The sequence below is a fragment of the Paroedura picta genome, chromosome 4, assembly GCF_049243985.1.
Source record: "Paroedura picta isolate Pp20150507F chromosome 4, Ppicta_v3.0, whole genome shotgun sequence".
Taxonomy (NCBI): domain Eukaryota; kingdom Metazoa; phylum Chordata; class Lepidosauria; order Squamata; family Gekkonidae; genus Paroedura; species Paroedura picta.
The window spans coordinates 40,290,131-40,310,360 of NC_135372.1; the positions used below are offsets into that span (position 1 = coordinate 40,290,131).

The window sequence follows — 20,230 nt, forward strand, 5'->3', positions numbered from 1 at the left end:
TCCTGACACCAAAGCCTTGGGAACAATGCAGGAGGAAGGTAAGAAGGGAGGTGCAAGAGACAAGGCCAGCACAGCACTGGCTCCATATCAGCAATGAAGATGAGTCTTTGCAGGAGCAGGGCTGAGGTGGCTGGCAGGTGTTTAGCCTGATGCATAAAAGCAGCAAACAAGGGAGTGGCTGTGTGGAAGCACAGTGTCTGATAGTTTCTCACTTTGTAGCTTGTATTCCTGATTGATTCCCTTGCCTCTGACCCTGGCCGGTGCTCTAGAATGCTGCTTTTGCATGGCCCTTTGGACTGGATACTGTGAGTACGCTTTAACAGGTACCTCAACTTCGGGATGATATTTTGACCACCTCTGTCTGCCTGTTGGGTGTTAGGCTCAGTACTAACTTGGTGAAATCCAGTCAAGAGTCCAGGATCCTAGTCCCTTGGTCCGAACTCTCTGTATCAGATTGTCCATATACACAAGACCCCTCGCTTACCCCTCACAACACCCCTCACCTACCCAAGGCAATTTAATTTTCTCCCACCAAGCTGGGCTTCATAACTTAATGGATAAAAAAAGTTTCCCCAATTCACTGCCTCGCATCCTTTTGAAATGCTCCACATTTTCTGTATACTGCACTGTGATCGATGATATACTTCCTTCTTTTCCATCTAAACTGGACGAATCAGCAATCGTTAAGAGATTGCTGGAAGTATCTGTTCTAGCAACAACCTCTCACACTGCAGTGTTTTTAGGCAGCATTTTTAAAGTTCCCTATGTTTATAAGGAAGGCCGAGCATCAAAGAATTGAGGCTTTTCAACTCTGGTGCTGGAGAAGACTCTTGTGAGTCTCTTGGACTGCAAGGCGAACAGACTGGTCAGTCCTAGAGGAGATCAGCCCTGCCTGCTCCTTAGAAGGCCAGATCCTGAAGATGAAACGCAAATACTTTGGCCACCTCATGAGAAGGAAGGACTCCCTGGAGAACAGCCTAATGCTGGGAGCGATCGAGGGCAAAAGAAGAAGGGGACGACAGAGAATGAGGTGGATGGATGGAGTCACTGAAGCAGTAGGTGCAAACTTAAAAGGACTCCGGGGAATGGTAGAGGACAGGAAGGCCTGGAGGATCATTGTCCATGGGGTCGCGACGGGTCGGACACGACTTCGCACATAACAACAACAATGTTTATAATGAATAGAGGAATTCGCTCTTACCATAACTATCCTGACGCATTTGTTTTTACTCCTCCTCAATGCGAATAAAGGCTTTTGTAGTCTGGATAAAAAACTGCCCAGGCGCATTGAAAGTGCACTCTCCATGTAGATTTAAGTCATTTTTAAATGGCCAGAGGTGAGATAGGTGAACTTAAAGAGAGAGTTGTTTTCCCGTCTTCAATGGGGCAGTGCTATTTTACATGGCTAGCTGGCCCATGCCTGCCCAGAGACCCCACTTTGCAGCACAGTTTGGAAACTTAGAGAAAGGAAACAGATTTCTTTACCCAGAAAGCAGCTTGCAAAAGGATCTGTGGCTTGTTTGAGGAAGTTGGCCATTCCCTGTGAGTGTGCAGACGCCTTACAGGAAGCATTAACAGAAAAATAAATTGTCTTTAGAGATGATTAGTGTTCAAAGTTTTTTTTTTTTGTTAGCCACATAGGTTATGGAGCTGTTTGAAGCTACCAGGTCTGGCCCTCAGTAAGAAATCAGCCAGTGGCTTCTACTTCCCAGGTGCACTTTTCTCAAAGCCATGCACCAAATGCTTTGCAGGCAATTTCTGGCAGAGGGCCGGCAGCTGTGACACAGGAAAGTGGCCAGTGCTTCCGCTGTTGGGTAACCACTCAGCTGAGTCATGTCATTTTGTTTGCCACTCTTGTCATGAAAAGAGGACAGTTGACGCATCTGCTGGTGCACAGAAGCCAAAGTGCCCTGGGATCTACCCTGCTGCTTGCTTTCTCTGATGGACAAGAATAGTAGGCAGAGTCATGGATTCTTGGGGATTTTCAGATCTGCCTGGGATCGACTGTGGTTTCACCAAACTGGCACAACTTGAGGGGATCCCAGTCCGCACGACGTTAGATAAGGGAGCGGTGGATGACGTGAGCTTTTCCAAAACAAACAAACAGCAAAAGTTAAAAATGGACCATTTTAAAAACACAAACATGGCTGTTGACGAAGCCAGTTTAAAAAATACATACTTCTACACATCTGTGTTTGGTTAATAATGCCAATAAAGGTATTTTGATTTTGATTTTTGTATCTCATATTGCTTAGGAGGAACCTATGTGGTAGAGTGACATCCCGTCTGCAAACAATGGGATTTTCCAATTTCTCATTTACTTTTTAAATTCTGTTTCTCTAGAGTTCGCCTCCCTGTTCTGCATGTGTTGTGTTCTCTCGATTTGAAATAAAACAGCTCTCCCCTTGCCAGTCAAAAACTTGGGAGAAAATCTGTTTGATGTTGAAGTGACCACTAGAGGGAGCAAAATATGTGCAGGCCAGGGAAAAACAGGCACTCAAGTAAAACTAGCAAAAAAAGCCAGTTGTGGGAAAGAAATACAATGGGCACAATATGTAATTGTTCTGTAAGGAAAAGCAATATTATCATGAGATAGTGTCGCTGTTGCAGGTTGCAGGCATATTAAAAATTAATTAAATTAAAAATTAATTAAATTAAACTAAATTAAAAATATCGCCATTTTGACCACTGTGCAGAAATGCACTGGTAATCCTAGGTCTACTCAAAAGGTCTTTCCATGTTACAGCATGGGACTTGCTTCCAAGCCGTTTCCGCAGTTGTCTATTTACTCTGGGTCTCCTTCGTATTGGCCTCTGGAGGTCTTCTTCACTTTCACGCCTGGCCATCTGCACATGTGGTTTCCAAATGGCAATACCGAGGATGTGCTTTCTTCTCATGCCGTTCACATTAACTTCGGAGCCATGTGCTCCCGTGGGTTTTTTGGAGGCGTGGGATGGGCAGCGCTGCCCCCTTCCTTTATTCCTCTTTTTTTTCTTTCCACGTGCGCAATAACGCATGTTCGATTTAATGAATTTGTGATTTCTTTGTATCTGAGGAAGTATGAATAAAACTTTGTCGGTCTTTAAAGTGCCACTGGATTCTAAATTTGCACTTCAATGCTGAAATGATGCGGGGGGGGGGCTGGGAGGGAAGCCGGTCGGAAGAAGGTGAAACGTATGGGGTGGGAAAACGACGCCTTTTCTATTATTATTATTATTATTATTATTATTATTATTATTATTATTATTATTATTATTATTATTATTATTATTATTATTATTATTATTATTATTATTATCCGCCATTCCCAATGGCTCATGGTGGGTTACATTAGTCTGAATAAAACCCCATTAAAACCCCAGACACGAAAAACATCACAATCCAAATGAACAATGTAAAAGCGAAGAATGGCAGAAAAATACATTTTAAAAACCTCTCTTTTCTCCCTGTAACTCATACAGGCGGTGGGAAGAGGGGACAGATGAAACCAAGCCGCCATACACACAGTATCCTGGAGGAGAAGCCCTCAATGTGTGTGTGGGGGGTTGCATAATCGTAATTACGATCCTATGTCTTAACGCAATTAGATAGGGGAAGGGAAACCACAAGAAATCATATCTCGAAAACCCCACATCTAGTGCCATGGTTGGGGGAATTGGAGAGGTTCCTAAGAGTTCCGTACAAACATTAGGTGGTCATTCTAATCTGATTTTAGTCGCCAAAGGGAGATAAGAATTTTTATTTTGTGGGCACATTCATTTCTAACAATGTTCATTCATCTTAACGCAACCAGAAATACCATTTTTTAAAAATGGCGGCAGAGTGCTGGGGCATGAAACAGGAGGAGGAGAAGCAGGGAGGTGGGCTTGCAGATCCACAAATGGCTGAAAGGCTCCCTGAGAGCTCCCAGCCACCACCACCACCCAGATCGATCGGGACAAATTAATCGGGGCTGGTTCACACACATACGCCATTAACCCATCACCTCTGCCCTGCGTCCTTCCCCTGAGCAGGAAATGAAGGGGGGAGCGAGAGTGGGACATCGCAGAGCTGACTATCTTGTATTTCACCCTCTACACGTTCCTTCTCCTGGTTGCCTGCTGGTTGTCCGCTTTTTAGGTTGGTGAATCCACTTTTTGGGATTCCTGAAGTCTCACTTTAAAATGGAGGATGTAGAGAGCTGGCTGCTGCCCTGATGCTGGATGTAGGTGATGTCATGCGGAGGAGCCGGAATATGCTACCTACATTCAGCAAACATTGCATTACATTTATCATGTGCGGAAATGCCCCCAGTCTTCAGGTGATGGCTGGAGATCTCCTGGAATTACAGCTGGTCTCTGGAGATCGATTATAAATTGGGAAGTTTTCCATGTTCCAGCCAGATACTGGCATCCACTATTACCTTATCATATCCAGGTTGGCCCTTCTCCAGCCACAGAGTATTTACAAGTTCTCCCCGACTACTCCTGGGCTGGTGTCTATTTGTTTTTTCTGTTTCCCTCCAAGCCAGGAATCCCTGTCGCCAACAATACATTGTGCTAGAAAGGAATTGTGTCAAAGAAAAAGATTTCCTTTTAAAATGATATACTCTTCTTGGGAATAAATTTGGCAGAAGGGCAAGACACCTTTCTAGGATGCCATGCTGAACAGCAGTTTCCTCCTTTTGTCTCCACTTAGTCCCTCCAGGACAGTAGGGATGTCCCAAAAGCAGGATCTGAGTGTATTCTTTGGCTTTCTCTGGAAAGCTAGCATTGTACATTCTAGGAAAGAAGACAGAAGCCACCTCCAGGATGTATTAAAAGCAGGACCTGAGTGTATTTTTGGTGTTCTCTGGAAGCTAGCAATGTACATTATGGGAAAGAAGATAGAAACTATGTCCAGGGTGCTTATGGTGGCCTCTTCCTATTGGGGGGGGGAGGAAAAAATCCTAATAAGACTCACGCCTACCCAAATACTTCAAAGGAGAGTTCCACCCTTCTCTGTAAAAGGATTCTTTACATTAGGAAGAATTCTGTACTAGCTGTTTTGTGATTACATGATGGCTTGCTATGAAGGTGGAATTTTCTTTTGTGTCATCTGAGTGCATTCCTGAATTAAGGATTATTCCTGAATAATTCACATTCTTGAATTAAGGATGCCAGCCTGCAGGTGGGACCTGGGGATCTCCAGGAATTACAGCTCATCTCCAGGCAATGGAGATTGGTTCTCTTGGAAGAAATGGCGGCTTAGAAGGTGGTTTGTATGGCATTACGCCCCATCATGGTCCCTCCCCTCCCCAAACCCCACCCCCTGCAGACTCCACTCCCAATATTTCCATGTTTTTCTCAACCTAGAGCCCGCAAGCCTACTCCTGATAAATGTTTACCATGTTGAAGAAAATCTCTACACACTTTATGCTTGACCTGACTTCAGGGTCTGTCACTGCTGGGGGCACCTCTTAGGGCCAAAACACACAATATGTGTGGCATAAGTCAGGTCACACGCAGGATCCGTGTAGCTCACCTTGAAAGTGTTGTGTTGTTCCACACCACTACAAATGCTGTTGTGTACATGGATCTGTTGAGGACCGAGCTTGAGGTCTGAGGCCGGATCATAATCCGGAGCCACCAATTAGCTCGTGTCAGGCTGGCCTTCCTGCGGGAGCCAGTAGGTTTGTAGGCCTGACTGGACAGCCCTCAGCAGGATCTACTCAGGATCCAATCGGTTCAAACTATTCTGTAGCCAGTCGCCTGCAACCACTGGAAGATCCTTTGTTCTCTTGAGTATATATGGGGGGGGCGTTGTTTTGGAGTTTTCAGTACAGTTTGCACCATGAGCTGAACTCATAACAAGGAGCTGAATGATTCCAGTGCCTCCGTGTTCCTTGACCCACGGATCTAACAGGGAGGAGAAGCTCGAGGCTTCCTCCCTCACTATTTTTGCCAACAAAAACATCCACCAGAGGTGTGTGTGTGTGTGTGTGGGGGGGGATTGTCTACCAGTTCCTCAGAATCCAGGAGGCAGTCTCCTTAGAACTTCCGCACTGTGTGTCTTTCCCCCTTTCTTAGATAGAGGCCTAAGATTTCTTGAACATTTCGCTCCCTCATGCTTTAGTGTTGGGTGCCATTAAAGGGATAGGAGTTGGATTCGTGAAGAAATTCTCCCCCACAAACCCTACTGAAATTGACGGGAGGGGGTGTAGCTCTTGCACAACTTGCTTTCATTTCAGTGCGGTTAGAGCAGGAGGACTCCTTGGTGGATTTTGCTCTGTATTTGTTGAAGACACTTGTCCTTTCTGTTTTCCTCTGACTGCGAAAGAGAATGGGCTTGGGCTGAGCGAAGAACATTGTTGGTGAGGCGGTCCTTTTTGGTCGCTGTCCTTCGCTGCTGATTGCTTCATCTGTGGCAGGAAGGAATGGGCAGGGAGATGCACAATGGGCCTTGGGGTCAAACAGCTTGATCTAATCATGCTTGGGTGCCTTCAAGCATTATGCATTTGTGTTCCTCTTGCAATCTGACATATTACTGGATGTAAACAATTTTTTTTAACCCTTCCTAGGGTCCATTGGGTCTTTTTAGGCAACATCTAGTGATTTAGAATTCTTTATCCTTTCTGGAAACCCATCTGATAACCATGTCTGTAAGATTTCTAACAATGTTGTAATGTTCTTACTCGCCTTTTGTGTTTCTTTGTTTCTGCGAACTGTGCAAGGGCAGCCGAATATTTCTGGAGCTGCAATCGCAGGATTGACTTCTCACCCACTTTACCAAAGAAGTTTAGAAACATCTCGTGACAGGAGTAGCAGACTCTTGCCATGGTGGTGCAAAAGAGGTAATGCCAAAACCAAGTGATATTTTGACCATTCATAACTGAATGCTTGGCTCTGGGCCATGTCACTTTTTCGTTACACCATGGAGAAAGTACCGTAAGTGTTTTTTCAAGGCGTTCATTGAGAATCCAATATGGCTTCTCCTTGGTTCTGTGCAGACTAAGGTCCATTGTGAAGGATATTAAATACGGGTTGACTTGTGATGAAGTCTTAATATCCTGAAAGTTAGCAGAGTGCCTGGTATGGCTAGTCAGTGCATGTGTGCACGTGGTGATGAGAAAACAACAAACAAATAAAAGCACATTTACCAAGGTGGTACTTAACTAATATAGTAACTATTTATTAGTGATTCTTAATTCTACATACTTAGAGGTAAAGAGAAAGTTCTTATAGAAATCTAAATAGCTGGATGGAAAGAGATGCTTGAGGCATCTCTGCTCCATGATGTTGCATGCTTGACAAATGGAGGAGAAAAGAGGAATGAAGACTCAGGAAAACAGGAAATTACCCTCTAGGGACAGGTCCGTGAGATCAAAGGTGAGTGGCCAGTGTTCTAAATCAATGGTAAAGAGAGTTCCTGTTCAGAGTCTCAAGTTAGGAGACATCGCACAGAAAGCTGTTGCCAACACATTGCTGATTGGAAAGGAGAAGATGAAAAATGTGCACTATTAAAAGGCTGCTGAAGGCTGGCCTTTTCACACAACAGGAATGGTCTGAGTAGTGACACTTGGAGACTTGTTCATCAGTAGTCTCAAAAATCTACAGACATTCTTAACTGTGAGATTCTGGGAGAATGTATGAGTAGACAATTAGGAGTAGGGATACCAGTCCCCAGGTGGGATTTGAGGATCCGTTGAATTATAGCTGCTTTCCAGGCAACAGAGATCAGTTCCCCTGGAGAAAATGGTCACTTTGGAGGGCGGAGTCTGCTGAGGTCCCTCCCTGCCCCACTCCCAGCTACACCCCAAGGGCCTTTCTGCACAAGGACCAATGTTGCCAATTGGTCCCGCAAAGCGGAAACGCTATTTTTAAAAGTGCAATCTCGGCGTTACGCATACCTGCCTTTGTAGTGGAATCCAGTTTCAATCGTTCCCCACAGGTTTCCGGTCTCGCAAAAATCGCTAGAAAGGAAGCGATTTTTTCTGTGCTTTGTCCTGCCCCTGGCCGTCAATCAAACAAACAGCCAATGGGCAGTTGTTATCATGCTCCCCAAAAGCCCCTTTCCCTTTAAGAACAGGGTTTTTTTTAAAAAAGAAAAACACACGTTGCAACGAATATGCCTTGATTCCTCCTAATGTAGAGACCCATCTAGCTGGCATGTGAGCTGGCGAGTCATCATTACCACGCTCCCCCGAGTGAAAAGAAAAATCCCCCCCGAACGGGCGCGATTTTCAGCCGAAAATAAAGGGAACTTGCAAACGGGGCTGTGTTGTGCTTGGGGACTTAGGGGAGCTTTAAAGCACTTCTGTGGAGGGACTGTAGCCGGAGACGCCTCGCTGGGTGAATGAAGCCTTGCCGGTTCGTTGCTTTCTGTTCGCTCTGAGAGGAAAAAAAAGGCGAATTAAAAGTTCGGAGGAGAGAGCCAGGGGGAGGGACTTTGTTGGAACCGCAACAATGGGAACGCACAGGTCTTTTTTGCTAGTGTTGCAAATTGTTTGCAAGAGTGTAGCGCTTTTCGGAGGGTGAATCCACTTTTCCCAATTTCCCTAGAAGCGCTACAACAAATCGCTTTTTGCGGGACTGTTTCAGGAGTGTGGCAGATTGTGTGCGACATTTTGCGGAACTGCAAATTAGTAGCGTTTACAAATTGCAAGCCTTCTGCTACATTAAAGTCATGCGGAACGGCCCCAAGTATTTCTGAACCCAGAGCTAGGAAGCTTAATTGGGAGCCCTTCCAGAGCATGGAAATTTCTTTTTGTGGTATTTATTTATTAAATATATGTACTATGATTTTTTATTAGATGTGGTACTAGCCACACTGAAGATGTCCTCTTGGCTCTTCTAGTTGTTAGCTGAAGCACCTGATAGGGATATGGGAAGCTATTAGCTACAACTCTTCTGTAAAGTCTATCTTCTAAAGATCCACATGTTCCTAAATAAAATCCATTGGGGCCCCTCATATTCCATTTGCTGATGCATTATCCTGTTTTTAGCAAAACTATAGGGTCTGAAATGTCCTGTAATTATACTATAAAACCCATGATTCACAATGACTAAACATATATACTACATCTGAAGACACTATAATGTTTTGGAAAGGAAATTATTAAAGTAATAAATGGAGATAATAGTGTAAAGGAAATGATTATAGTAGTAAAGGGAGCTGTAGAAGCAATATAGATATGTAAATCTCCCTTCATCCCTATTTCATACATGTAAATTTCACTCAAGTTCGACTTCCAGTGGACTTGGGTGGCAATCCTATTAACAACCCAGCTTTACATATGTGTTCTAGTTAGCCATGGGACATGGATATCCTCAAGCAGAGTTCCCTTTAAGCCAGGGATTCCCAGCCATCAGTCCAGGGATCATTAGGGGTCTGTGGAAACTCTAGAGGAGTTCCGCGGATTTTCCCCTCCTGCCTTAATGGACTTGGCCACAAGTGAGGGAACCAGCTGCTTCCATTGTCCCCCCCCCCTTCCTGAGCATGAGTTGTCCTATGGTTTCTGCACCTGGGAGGGGGTGGAGCCTGTGCACCTACTCCCTGCTTAAATCATGCCCTCTCTCCCCCATAATCCTCTTTGATCCTGCCTGTTAACGCAGGTCGTGATGTCACTTCCAGTGACATGTAACTTCTGGGGAGCGTGGCAGAGAGGCATGGCCAGCTGACATCACTTCCGGGACTCCTTGAAGCCTGAGAATTATTTTAGGGGCTCCTCCGTGGTCAAAAGGTTGAGAAAGCCTGCCCTAAGCTCCGTGTGTGAGCAGCCGCTCATTAACACAGCAGGAGTCTGGAGCCACATAGGGTCTTGCGCTGTCCATTGCCCATGTTCAGCATGTATATTCTGCTCATAGATCAAGATGGGTAGTCATCCATCCATCCATCCATCCATCCATCCATCCATCCATCCATCCATCCATCCATCCATCCATCCATCCATCCTTGGGTTTATATCCTGCCTGTCAGGACTTCTGTCTCCTCGAGGTGGCTAACAATTAAAACCATAACAATTACCCCATAAAACCCTGTTAAAAGAGTAAGAGTACCAGTAAATATAGCGACCCACAAGATGGTGGAAATACACCATCCCTACACAGTCTACTGAGTCCAGCCAGACAAATCAGTACTAGTTGTCATTGTATTACAAGGGATGCTCAGCTAGGTTGGGCGCCTGATATTAATCTGTATGTAGAGGTAGAGGTATAGAGTCCCTTGGACTGCAAAGCGAACAAACCGGTCAGTCCTAGAGGAGATCAGCCCTGACTGCTCTTTAGAAGGCCAGATCCTGAGGATGAAACTCAAATACTTTGGCCACCTCAAGAGAAGGAAGGACTCCCTGGAGAAGAGCCTAATGCTGGGAGCGATTGAGGGCCAAAAAAGAAGGGGACCACAGAGAATGAGGTGGCTGGATGGAGTCACTGAAGCAGTCGGTGCAAACTTAAATGGACTCCAGAGAATGGTAGAGGACAGGAAGGCCTGGAGGATCATTGTCCATGGGATCGCGATGGGTCGGACATGACTACGCAACTAACAACAACAACAGAGATATAAAAAAGCAAGAGTCACATAGCTCTTTGAAGACTAACAAAAGTTGTGGCAGATTATGAACTGTGAGTTCCTGCTATCTGAAGAAGTGAGCAGCATTTCATGAAAACTCATATTCTGCTCATGATGTGAACCGCTTCACTCATTGGGGGGGGGGGGATCAGAGGGAACATAGCCCTCAACTACTTCTGGTCCCTTGCTGCAATATCTTCAAGTACTTCAGAAATTCTTCTTCCCATGAGCTTAGATCCCTCCATAATAGAAATACAGCGTTATATGCTCCAGCCAGTAGCTGTCCGCAAGTTGATTGCATGTGGTTATGACTCGGGGGTGGGGAGGGGAGCTTCGTGGAGGAGGCAATAGGAAAAGGAGGAGGCAATAGGAAAAGGATGCAGTTAAGTTCTGCACACTGTCGAGGAAGTGCTGCCACAAGACGTCTGCGTCGAGGAGGGAGCTGCGACTGCTTCTGCCAGTCCACCAGGAGCAATCACAGGGACCAGCCTGAACCATGGTAGGGGCAATTTCTTTTGGGGAATGTGGCAGATTGTAATAACTGGGGCATAATGGAGACCCTACTATGCAATGGGTTTACTTTGCATTTTCCTGTATATGGCTGTGGAACGCAACAGCATTTGGGAAAGTGGTTGCTGCAAGGGTAACAATACCCTAAGCAATCCCTAGCACTGTGGGACTGCCTCAGGACATACTGTCTTATGCAGTGAGTGTGTGGTGGTGATGTAAGGGTTTGGGGGACAGTTAGGGTGGACAGGTTCCCCCTGGCCACCAGCAGGGGATGGTTGCCAGATCAAGGTGGCAAGGTGGGGGTTCCTGTAGATGTGGGGATAGACCCTGGGGAGGACAGGAGCCTCAGTCCCATGGAGCCCACCAGAAAGTGGTGCTGAATTCAAAGGGGCTCAGCCACTAGTGATTTTGGCTGCTCTGTGATCTAATTGTCTGTCATTTGGAAACAGTGGCTATCAATGATGCTTCCTCCCATGTCAGCAGGGACGATCCCAGTCCCACCACGTGGTTCTTTTTCCATTCTTTTCTTTTTTAAACTTATTTTTTATTTTAAAAAGAGAAAGAGATAGACCACCAGAACAAAAAAGGAAGTTATACGTATCAGTAACAAATATATATATATTATATACTCTATATTAATCTTAAAATCAACATGTATAATTTTTTGGTTTTACAAAAGGATAGGTTACACACCAAGAAAATCCCCCCCAACTCCTCCTTAGCTAAATTCTAGTTAATTCTGCTCTCATTCTTTTCCACGCGGTTTGCATAGGAGATCTTCCTGTGAGGTTGCACCCTTTGTCTGGCTTACCAAATCATTTAGATTTTTTAAAAATTAAATCTTGCCTAGTCATGCAGGAGACTATGTTGATGTTCCAGCCCTTTCCTCAATTTCTGAGAAGTTTGCAATTAAAAAAAAAAATATTGTGTGGAAGGAAACCAACAAATACAACTAGTAGACCCTGGCCCCAAGGAAATACGTCTGGCCTCAACCCCCTTGGCGGAATGAGCTCCCACTCCCAGAGGAGATCTGGACTCTGCCAGAGCTGCTTCAGTTCTGCAGGAGCTAAGGCAACTGTGGTTTTGACCTTTACAAAACAGCCATAGGGACTTGATCCAGATCAGTAGGGGGGCCTTAGGCCAAGGGAAGGGTCTTTCCTTCAATGCCATTTTCCTGATCAAAACCACCTCCTCAAGCAGGCTACAGTTAGCCTTGTTAACTTTCCCTGCTCGGAGGGGTGGGCAGTCTTATCAGAGAAATAGCGCTGGGGGAGGACTGGGGGAGTGAAAGCCCTCCATGTTCAGCACCATGGCACTCTTCTGAATAGTTTCCTTGAGTTGGGAAGCATAACGGTGTACACGCCCACCTGGGGCCCCTCCCCTCCAGGCCCATTATTAGCCATTTATTTGAGGGGGGAAACAGGTCAGCATGATCATATATGGTCATGTCACCTGATAAATGTTTAACAGATGTTAAAAATATATTAAAAATTAATTAACTCCCACCCATTCAGGAAACCCTTCCAGGGCTGTCAAGAAACCCCAGGGTTTCATGAAAACCCTGGTTAAGAAAGCCTGAACTAACTACACATTTTTTCTATTGCCAGCTGTAGGATAATCATATCTGCTGTTCTATCAGGCACAATACATATCTTGCATATTCTGACAGGATGTGATACTGTAGAGCAGCCTTTTTCAACCCTTTGACCGTGGAAGAGCCCCTGAAATAATTTTTCAGATTTCGAGGCAGCCCGGAAATGATGTCAGCTGGCCATGCCCCCTGCCAACCCCCCAGAAGTGACATGACTACTTTTGCTCCCTCCCCCCACCTTTACCGCTGCTATGGAGACTCTGCTGCATGTAGGCCAAAAAGAGTAGGAGCTGAGAAGACAGCCCAGACCCCTCTCATACCGCATGAATTCACAGCTTCCACGGACCCCTTTCAGAACTCTCACAAACCCCTAGGGGGCCACGGACCCCTGGCTGGGAATCCCTGCTGTACAGTCTGCCACGGACAGCTGCCATCTCCTCCAGGGGAACTGATCTCTGAAGTCTGGAGATTACCTATAACTCCAAAGGAACTCCAGGCCTCACCTTGGAGTTGAAAGCCCTGGCATGTTCATTGTACCATCTTAGTTATCTTGCAATATTATATTTTCTCTCTCTCTCTCTCTCTCTCTCTCTCTCTCTCTCTCTCTCTCTCTCTCTCTCACTCACACACACACACACACACACACACACACAGGGATAGGATGTAAGATGTAAAATTATTGCAGACATTGTGATCTCTGGGCATAATTGAAGATGGTTTAAACTCTTTTAATTCCCATTGATCTCACAGATTAAACCTGTTTTTAAATCAAATCTTTATTTCTGACTCAAAGGGTGTGAGGAGTCGGCAGTTGTGGTACAGATGGATGAAGGAAAATACAGCTGTGGTTGCTGTCATCAGCTTGGGTAAGTATTGGGGAGATTGGCTTTTTAAAAAAAGAGCCATTGGTCATGATCTAGAAGGATATGAAGCAATAGCTGGAGGGGGGGGGGGAGAGAGAGAGTTGTGTAAGCAAAACAGTGTTCAAGGTGGCCCTGATTCTGATGTTGACACCACTCCAGAGGCAAACTACACTGCTTCATTGGCAATCCAGCTTTTAAAAGACAGGTTGGGGATTAGCACATCCCAGTGCTCATTGTTGTCAGGTTTCCTGGCATGGCCAGAATTGAGAAAGCCTTAATTACAGCACATTATCTCTTGAAAACAAGGTTTCAGACTTCAGATGTGTGCAGAGAAGCTATTGAAATAATAAAACAGGGGAGGTTTTTTGTTTGTAAAAAGGGCCTTTGTTTCCTTTCTTAGCAGGGGTGGGGAGAACTATATCACTTTGCATCACTTTGTTGTTAGGGCTTCATAAAATTAGAGCCTGCACTATGAGCATTAGAATTTTCTCAGTTACATGTTCAGTCTGGCCACTGGTCTGTCTCTAGTCCTACAGGGAAGCCAATAAGCAGGGTTTGTAGGCCACAGTCTCCAGCAGCTGATGGCTCCCCAGCATTTGACATTCACCCATGATAGCTGGACGAGTCTTCTGGCATTACAACCAACATTAGATCTCTTCTCCAGAAATCTATCCACAGTCCTTTAAAAATCAGCCAGTGGCTATCAGCAGTCATAGTGGCACAAATAATAGTGCAACGGCACAAGTCAAATATTCACTAGCCACCTACACCAAAGGGCCCTGATTTTCCAATCAGTTTCGTGACAGTGGAAAGTGCTGTCAAATTGCAGCCAACTTATGGCGACCCCATTGGATTTTCAAGGTGAAATATGTTCAGAGGTACAATAAAATCGGAGTCCAGTAGCACCTTTAAGACCAACAAAGATTTATTCAAGGCGTGAGCTTTCGAGTGCAAGCACTCTTCCTCAGACTAAGAACTGACCATCATAACAGTAGGAATATAGAAGCAAAAGTTAATCTTGTTACATTAGTAAACTGTGTCACAGCATCCAAACACAGCCACATGATAACTCTCTGCCAAACCAGCCAATCAAACCCCTCGAACCCATTTGTAGTTCACAAGGACATATTATAAATAAAACTGTCAAAGCCAGTGATCCACGGCTCACACCCTACTATTTACTGCCCTAAATAAAATCCATTGGGACCCCTCATATTCTATTTGCTGATGCATCATCCTGTTTTTAGCAAGCCCCATCTGTCTCCATAACAGTATGAAACTTTTTTACAAGTAGAAGCTAAGCTGGCAGCTATCTTGTCCTGGGACCAGAAAGTAGAATTCAAAATTACATTACATATTACTAACGTTCAGAGGTAGTTTGCTAATGCCTACCTCTGCAGAGCAATTTCTTGATGGCCTCCATCAAAATACTAGCCAGGGCTGACCCTGCTTAGCTTCCAAGATCTGACATGATCGGGGGACCTAGGTTATCTAGGGCAGGGCATTAGTTTTATTGCAGATAATGTATTTATTTATTTTATTTTCCAGAGACTCGTAGCAGGTTACACAAAAGGCAGAATTAAACCCCAATAAAATAAACACAATCCTCAATACCAAAGCCCATAAAACTCCATAAAACCCATTAAATGGTGGCATCTTCCCCAAACCTTCCCCAATTTACAGTCAAACCACCACAGGTACAGGATCAGAGTGTAATAGTCCTGGCCAGAACCAGATTATGCTGTCTCTAATTTCCAGCCTTCAGAAGAGGCTACGCTCAGGTTAGGTAAGACAAGTCCGGCTCCTAAACTTCCTGTTTACTCTCTGATCTTTTACTGCTATCCCCTTGAAGTTAGACTGAAAGATCTCAAGAAATTATGGCCTGTTTCCTCTGTTTTTTACAACCCTTTGTCCCTCTCTCTGAGAACGAAGTGCAGACATGGATTCTGCAACTTCATCCATCCAAGGGAGTTAGCCGAGCTTAGGACACTCTCTCTACCCTATCCTGTTTAGGAATGGATTTCTTACAATAAAGTAGATGTATTAGACTGAAGACGTACTGCCTGAACCTGCTTAATGATTGCTTCTTGTTTTCTTACCAGCAGTCACAACAGAACTTTTAAGGAATCTGCCTCCATGCATTTTCCATCAGAAAGTGGTAGAAAGTCCTATCAAGTGTCAGCCAACTTATAGCAACTCCTCATGGGGTTTTCAAGGCAAGAGACATTCAGAGGTGGTTTGCCATTGCCTCCCTCGGCATAGTGGCCCTGATATTCTTTGGTGGTCTCCCATTCAAATGGGAGAATTCCAGGCCAGTCCGATCCTGTCTGTTCTCAGAAGCTATCAATAGAACCACAGTGGTGATGAATATGGAGAATTACAAACAAAATTCAGCTTCTGTGCATAGACTTCCTAATTCAATGTTACAAATTCTATATTTGTTTCTATTTTTTTTGTATAAACATGTAGTTTAAAACATTGGTATCTGTTTAACAATCAGCATTATGTATTTGAACCTAAATAGTGATACACTGGTATAATATTAGACAAGCCACCGGTAAATGCTGTTTTTTTGACATGTTCTTCATCAGCAATAGTCTAAAAACAACAAACATACATTCAAAAAGTTATGAACACACTACTTATACAATTTCACAAAACACCAGTACCGCTCCCATACTTTGAATTTTCAAATTCAGAAACAGAGCTCTTCATAGGAAAAAATCCTTAAACGGCTCCAAAATTTATCTGAAAATATAACAAACCTTAACATCTCTTCTCGCAAACTATTTTGCTTGAGAGCCAGCTTGGTGTAGTAGTTAGGAGTGCGGACTTCTAATCTGGTCACCTGGGTTTGATTCTGAGCTCCCCCATATGCAACCAGTTGAGTGACCTTGGGATCGCCACAGCACTGAGAAATCTGTTCTATCCGAGCAGTGATATCAGGGTTTTCTCAGCCTCACCTCCCTCACAGGGTGTCTGTTGTGGGGGGAGGAAAGGCAAGGAGACTGTAAGCCGCTTTGAACCTCCTTCGGGTAGAGAAAAGCGGCATATAAGAACCAACTCTTCTTCTTCCTCTTCTCCTCTTCTTGTTCTAAATCATGTGTTTTGGACTACTCAAAAATATATACTTGTCTGTGCAACCAAAATCTCTGTAATTCAGCACACATCCTTGCATGGTTGAGGGTCCTCCATTCAACAGGCTAGTGCATTGACTTTTAATTATGAGGCTACAAGGTTACATAAATCAATTCTGAAGCTATTTGCAATCTGAAGAATCCCGACACATGCTACCCTATAAAACATCCCAATTCTAAGGGCCATTTCGCACGGCTTCAAAATAGCACAATGGTTGCTAATTGAAAACGCTACTAATTTGCCTTAACGCACGACGTCGCAGACAATCTGCAACACTCCTGAAACCAATCAGCAAAAAGCGCTTCGTTGTAGCGCTTTTAGGGGAATCCAGAAAAGTGGATTCACCCTCCGGATAGCGATACACTCCTGCAACCAATCTGCAACACTAGCGCTAAAGACCTGTGCGTTACCATTGTTGCGGGTTCTTCAAAGTCCCTCCTCCTGAGCCTGTCCTCCAAACTTCCGGCGAAGCGATCGCCATTTTTTTTTCTCCGAGCGAGCGGGGATAAACGCACCAGCGAGCCTCTTTCTGTTTAGAGGCTTCCCTGGCTTCAGTCCTTCACCTTTAGTCACTAAGCACAAACCACATAAAAGCCCGTTTGCTGAAATAAAGTCCCTTTATTTTTTGCACATTAATTCAGCCGAAAATCGGGCCCGTGAGGGGGGGGGATTTTTTTTTTATCACTCGAGGCAGCGTGCCAACGATCATACAATCAAACGACAGCTCACATTAGGCAGCTGGATGGGTCTCTCCGTTGCAACGAATCTACCTAGATTCGTTACTATGGGTCTGTTTTTTTTAAAAAAAAACCTTTCTTAAAGGGAAAGGAGCTGTTTGGGAGCATGCTAACGGCTGCCCATTGGCTGCTTGACGGCCAGGGGCGGGACGAGCTTGGCAATAGCGCTTCCTTTCTAGCGATTTCTGCCGAGACCGGAAGCCTGTGGGAAACGCTAAAAAACGCAACTGATTCCACTACAAAGGCAGGTATGCATAACGACGAATTCCACTATTTTAAATGGCGATTTTTCATTCTGCAAACAATTTGCAACAAAGATCCCCGTGCGAAAAGGCCCTAAATTCCTTCCTCCCGGGGTCAGCGTCTGCAATCTATGAATGAAGTCGTTCTCTTCTCTCAGCAAAATTTGTTCTCCTGGCTACATTACACACACCATACAATAAATACATAAATAAATAATCCAATATATAATCCAAAAGCTCACCAGGACCAACCCTGCTTAGCTTCCAAGATCTGAGTAGATCTGGGCTATCCAATCAGGGCCATCAGCTTTCATAGGGCAACTCGAAGTTCTAATATTATAGGGAGTGAAGTTTCTTCCTATCGAAATTATGCACCATGTAGAGAAGGTTCTAGATCTCTTAGCCCAGCACCCCAATCACTGTTTTCCTGTTCTGTCACCCCTTGGCCGCTTGCTACCCTGGCAGCAGTCCTGTCTCCAATGGCTGTGGAAGCCTGGACTTACCACTATGGGACGACTTCAGAGCTGACATGGGAAGAGGCCAGGACATTTTGCCAGACCTTCTACACCGACTTGGTGGCCATCCAGAACCAAGAGGAAATCCAGTACCTCAACAAACACATCCCCCGCCATAAAACGTACTACTGGATTGGGATCCGGAAGATCAATAATGTTTGGATCTGGGTAGGAACCAAGAAGACCTTGAGCAAGGAGGCAGAGAGTTGGGCTAAGGGCGAACCCAACAACAAACGTTCCAACCAGGACTGTGTGGAGATTTACATTAAGAGGGATTCGGAGTCTGGGAAGTGGAACGACGAACCATGTACGAGAAAGAAGCGAGCACTGTGCTACACAGGTAATAACATTCCTGTGTATTGTTGCAATTTTTATCCAGCTCAAAGACTTGGGGGTACCTTTGGGTGCATGTGCATGTGAAATGAATGTACTTGACCGTGACCTTGGGAGCCAATCAGAATCACACAGAGCTGAAAGATACCACAAAGGGCCATCTAGTCCAGCCCCCCCACACCTTTTCGAAGACTTAAAAATCACATGCTCCTGACAGGTGCCCATCCAATCTCCTCCTAAAAACACCCAACAAAGTAGACTCCACCACCCTCTGAGGCAGCGTATTCCATCTACAAACAGCCCATCAGAAAGACAGTCAGTTCAACTTCCTAGATTGAGCTATGAACATAGTATCTGACACAGGCTGCTCCCACATGCAGAGAATTCTTACTGCTGCTGAAAATGCAGAGGCCTTCTCAGTACCAGTGAAACACCCACATGGAAGCTTTCCTGACGCTTCCTTTGCTTCAGTCCTCCATCGCTAGAAGGTAGGGAGAGCTTTCCTTCAAAACATCTGGTCACCCGACCCGACTGTCCTCTTGAACTTCTCATTCAATACAGCCATGAGTAAGTTGGACTCCTGTAGGGAACTGTCACAACTTGATTAAGGGGGAACACCCACATGACATCCTGCTTGGCCCAAGCAGAACTTCTGGGGTTCTTGTGAGGAAATTGTGATTCTAAGTGGCCACTGTGCCTGTACTTTTGCACAAGTGGGGTGAGAGGAAAGGAGAGGAGCAAGAGATGGGGGCCAATGGAAGCAGTGACCAGAATGAGGTGTGGGGTCTGGATCTCATTCTTGCCCATTTGTGCACTAGTTGCTACAGCTGTCATGACAGAGGTCACGTTTTTTGTGGCCCCTATGAAGAAGCAGCCTTAGGAATGACACTAATGCCTGTTTCCTCAACAGCATCTTGTCAGCCATCTTCCTGCAGTCAGAACGGTGAGTGTGTGGAGACCATCGGGAACTACACCTGCCGGTGTTATCCTGGCTTCTCGGGGCCTGAGTGCGAAGATGGTGAGTCTCTGTCTTATTCCTAAAACAGTGTCCAGGGTCACTGCTGGGCCATGGTCCAACAGAACGTCTAATAATATCTAGCATTTTACATAGAACTTTTAAGTCATACGAGTGAGCAAATAAACCCCTGATGTATCAGATGGTGACTCATCCATTCCAGCATCCTTTCCCCTCAGCAGCCAAACAGATATCCTTGGGAAGCATACAAGCTTATCTTGTCCCCCATCTGTTGGAATTCAGAGCCTTCAAAGATGGCCATTTTAGACATCATAGTTCCTGTCTGGTGGAATGAGATCCTAGAAAAATAGTCAACCTCAACATCTAACTGGCCACCCTCCTGTATCTCTCATCCACCCTGAGTTCTGGTTCTACAACCATGGGCGGAATTTTTAGAACTGATTTTAGAATTGTTTAACTATGATTTTAATTGAATTGTTGAACATGCATTGGTCACTGCCCTGAGTCAGATCTGGTGGAGAGGGCGGGCTATACACTTAAAGATAAGAAATGGTTCCTAGCTACCTATCTTTCATGAATTTATCTACCCTCTGTTAAAGCCATGTAGTGCTTCCTCATACGTTATGCTTGCAAAGACTCTGTAACTGTGCAGTTTTAAGTTGCATGCAGTTCAGGTTGGGAGGCACGATTCCTGATTTGACCCTTTCCCTCCTATCCAAAGAACCTCAATCTTTGAGGGGTTGAGCTTCATGTTCAGAGTTTTAGGAGACCTTGAAATAGGAAGGAAATGCCAGTGGC

The 20,230-nt window shown here is 45.0% G+C and overlaps 1 protein-coding gene across 8 annotated transcripts in view; it reads left to right on the top strand.

The window, feature by feature from the left end:
* The first annotated feature begins 206 nt into the window (after positions 1-206).
* The window catches only part of LOC143835229 (P-selectin-like), a 42,845-nt gene continuing 22,821 nt past the window's right edge, over positions 207-20,230 (top strand). For 3 of the 8 annotated variants that reach the window (XM_077332559.1, XM_077332560.1, XM_077332558.1), the window contains exons 1-4: positions 10,898-11,026; positions 13,422-13,494; positions 18,074-18,463; positions 19,367-19,474. In XM_077332559.1, coding sequence (XP_077188674.1) covers positions 11,024-11,026; positions 13,422-13,494; positions 18,074-18,463; positions 19,367-19,474 — 574 coding nt within the window. In that variant the 5' untranslated portion in view covers positions 10,898-11,023. Of the gene's footprint in view, positions 306-6,691; positions 6,812-10,897; positions 11,027-13,421; positions 13,495-18,073; positions 18,464-19,366; positions 19,475-20,230 lie in introns of those variants that run through there. The other 5 variants (XM_077332562.1, XM_077332564.1, XM_077332563.1 and 2 more) reach the window with 5 other exon arrangements.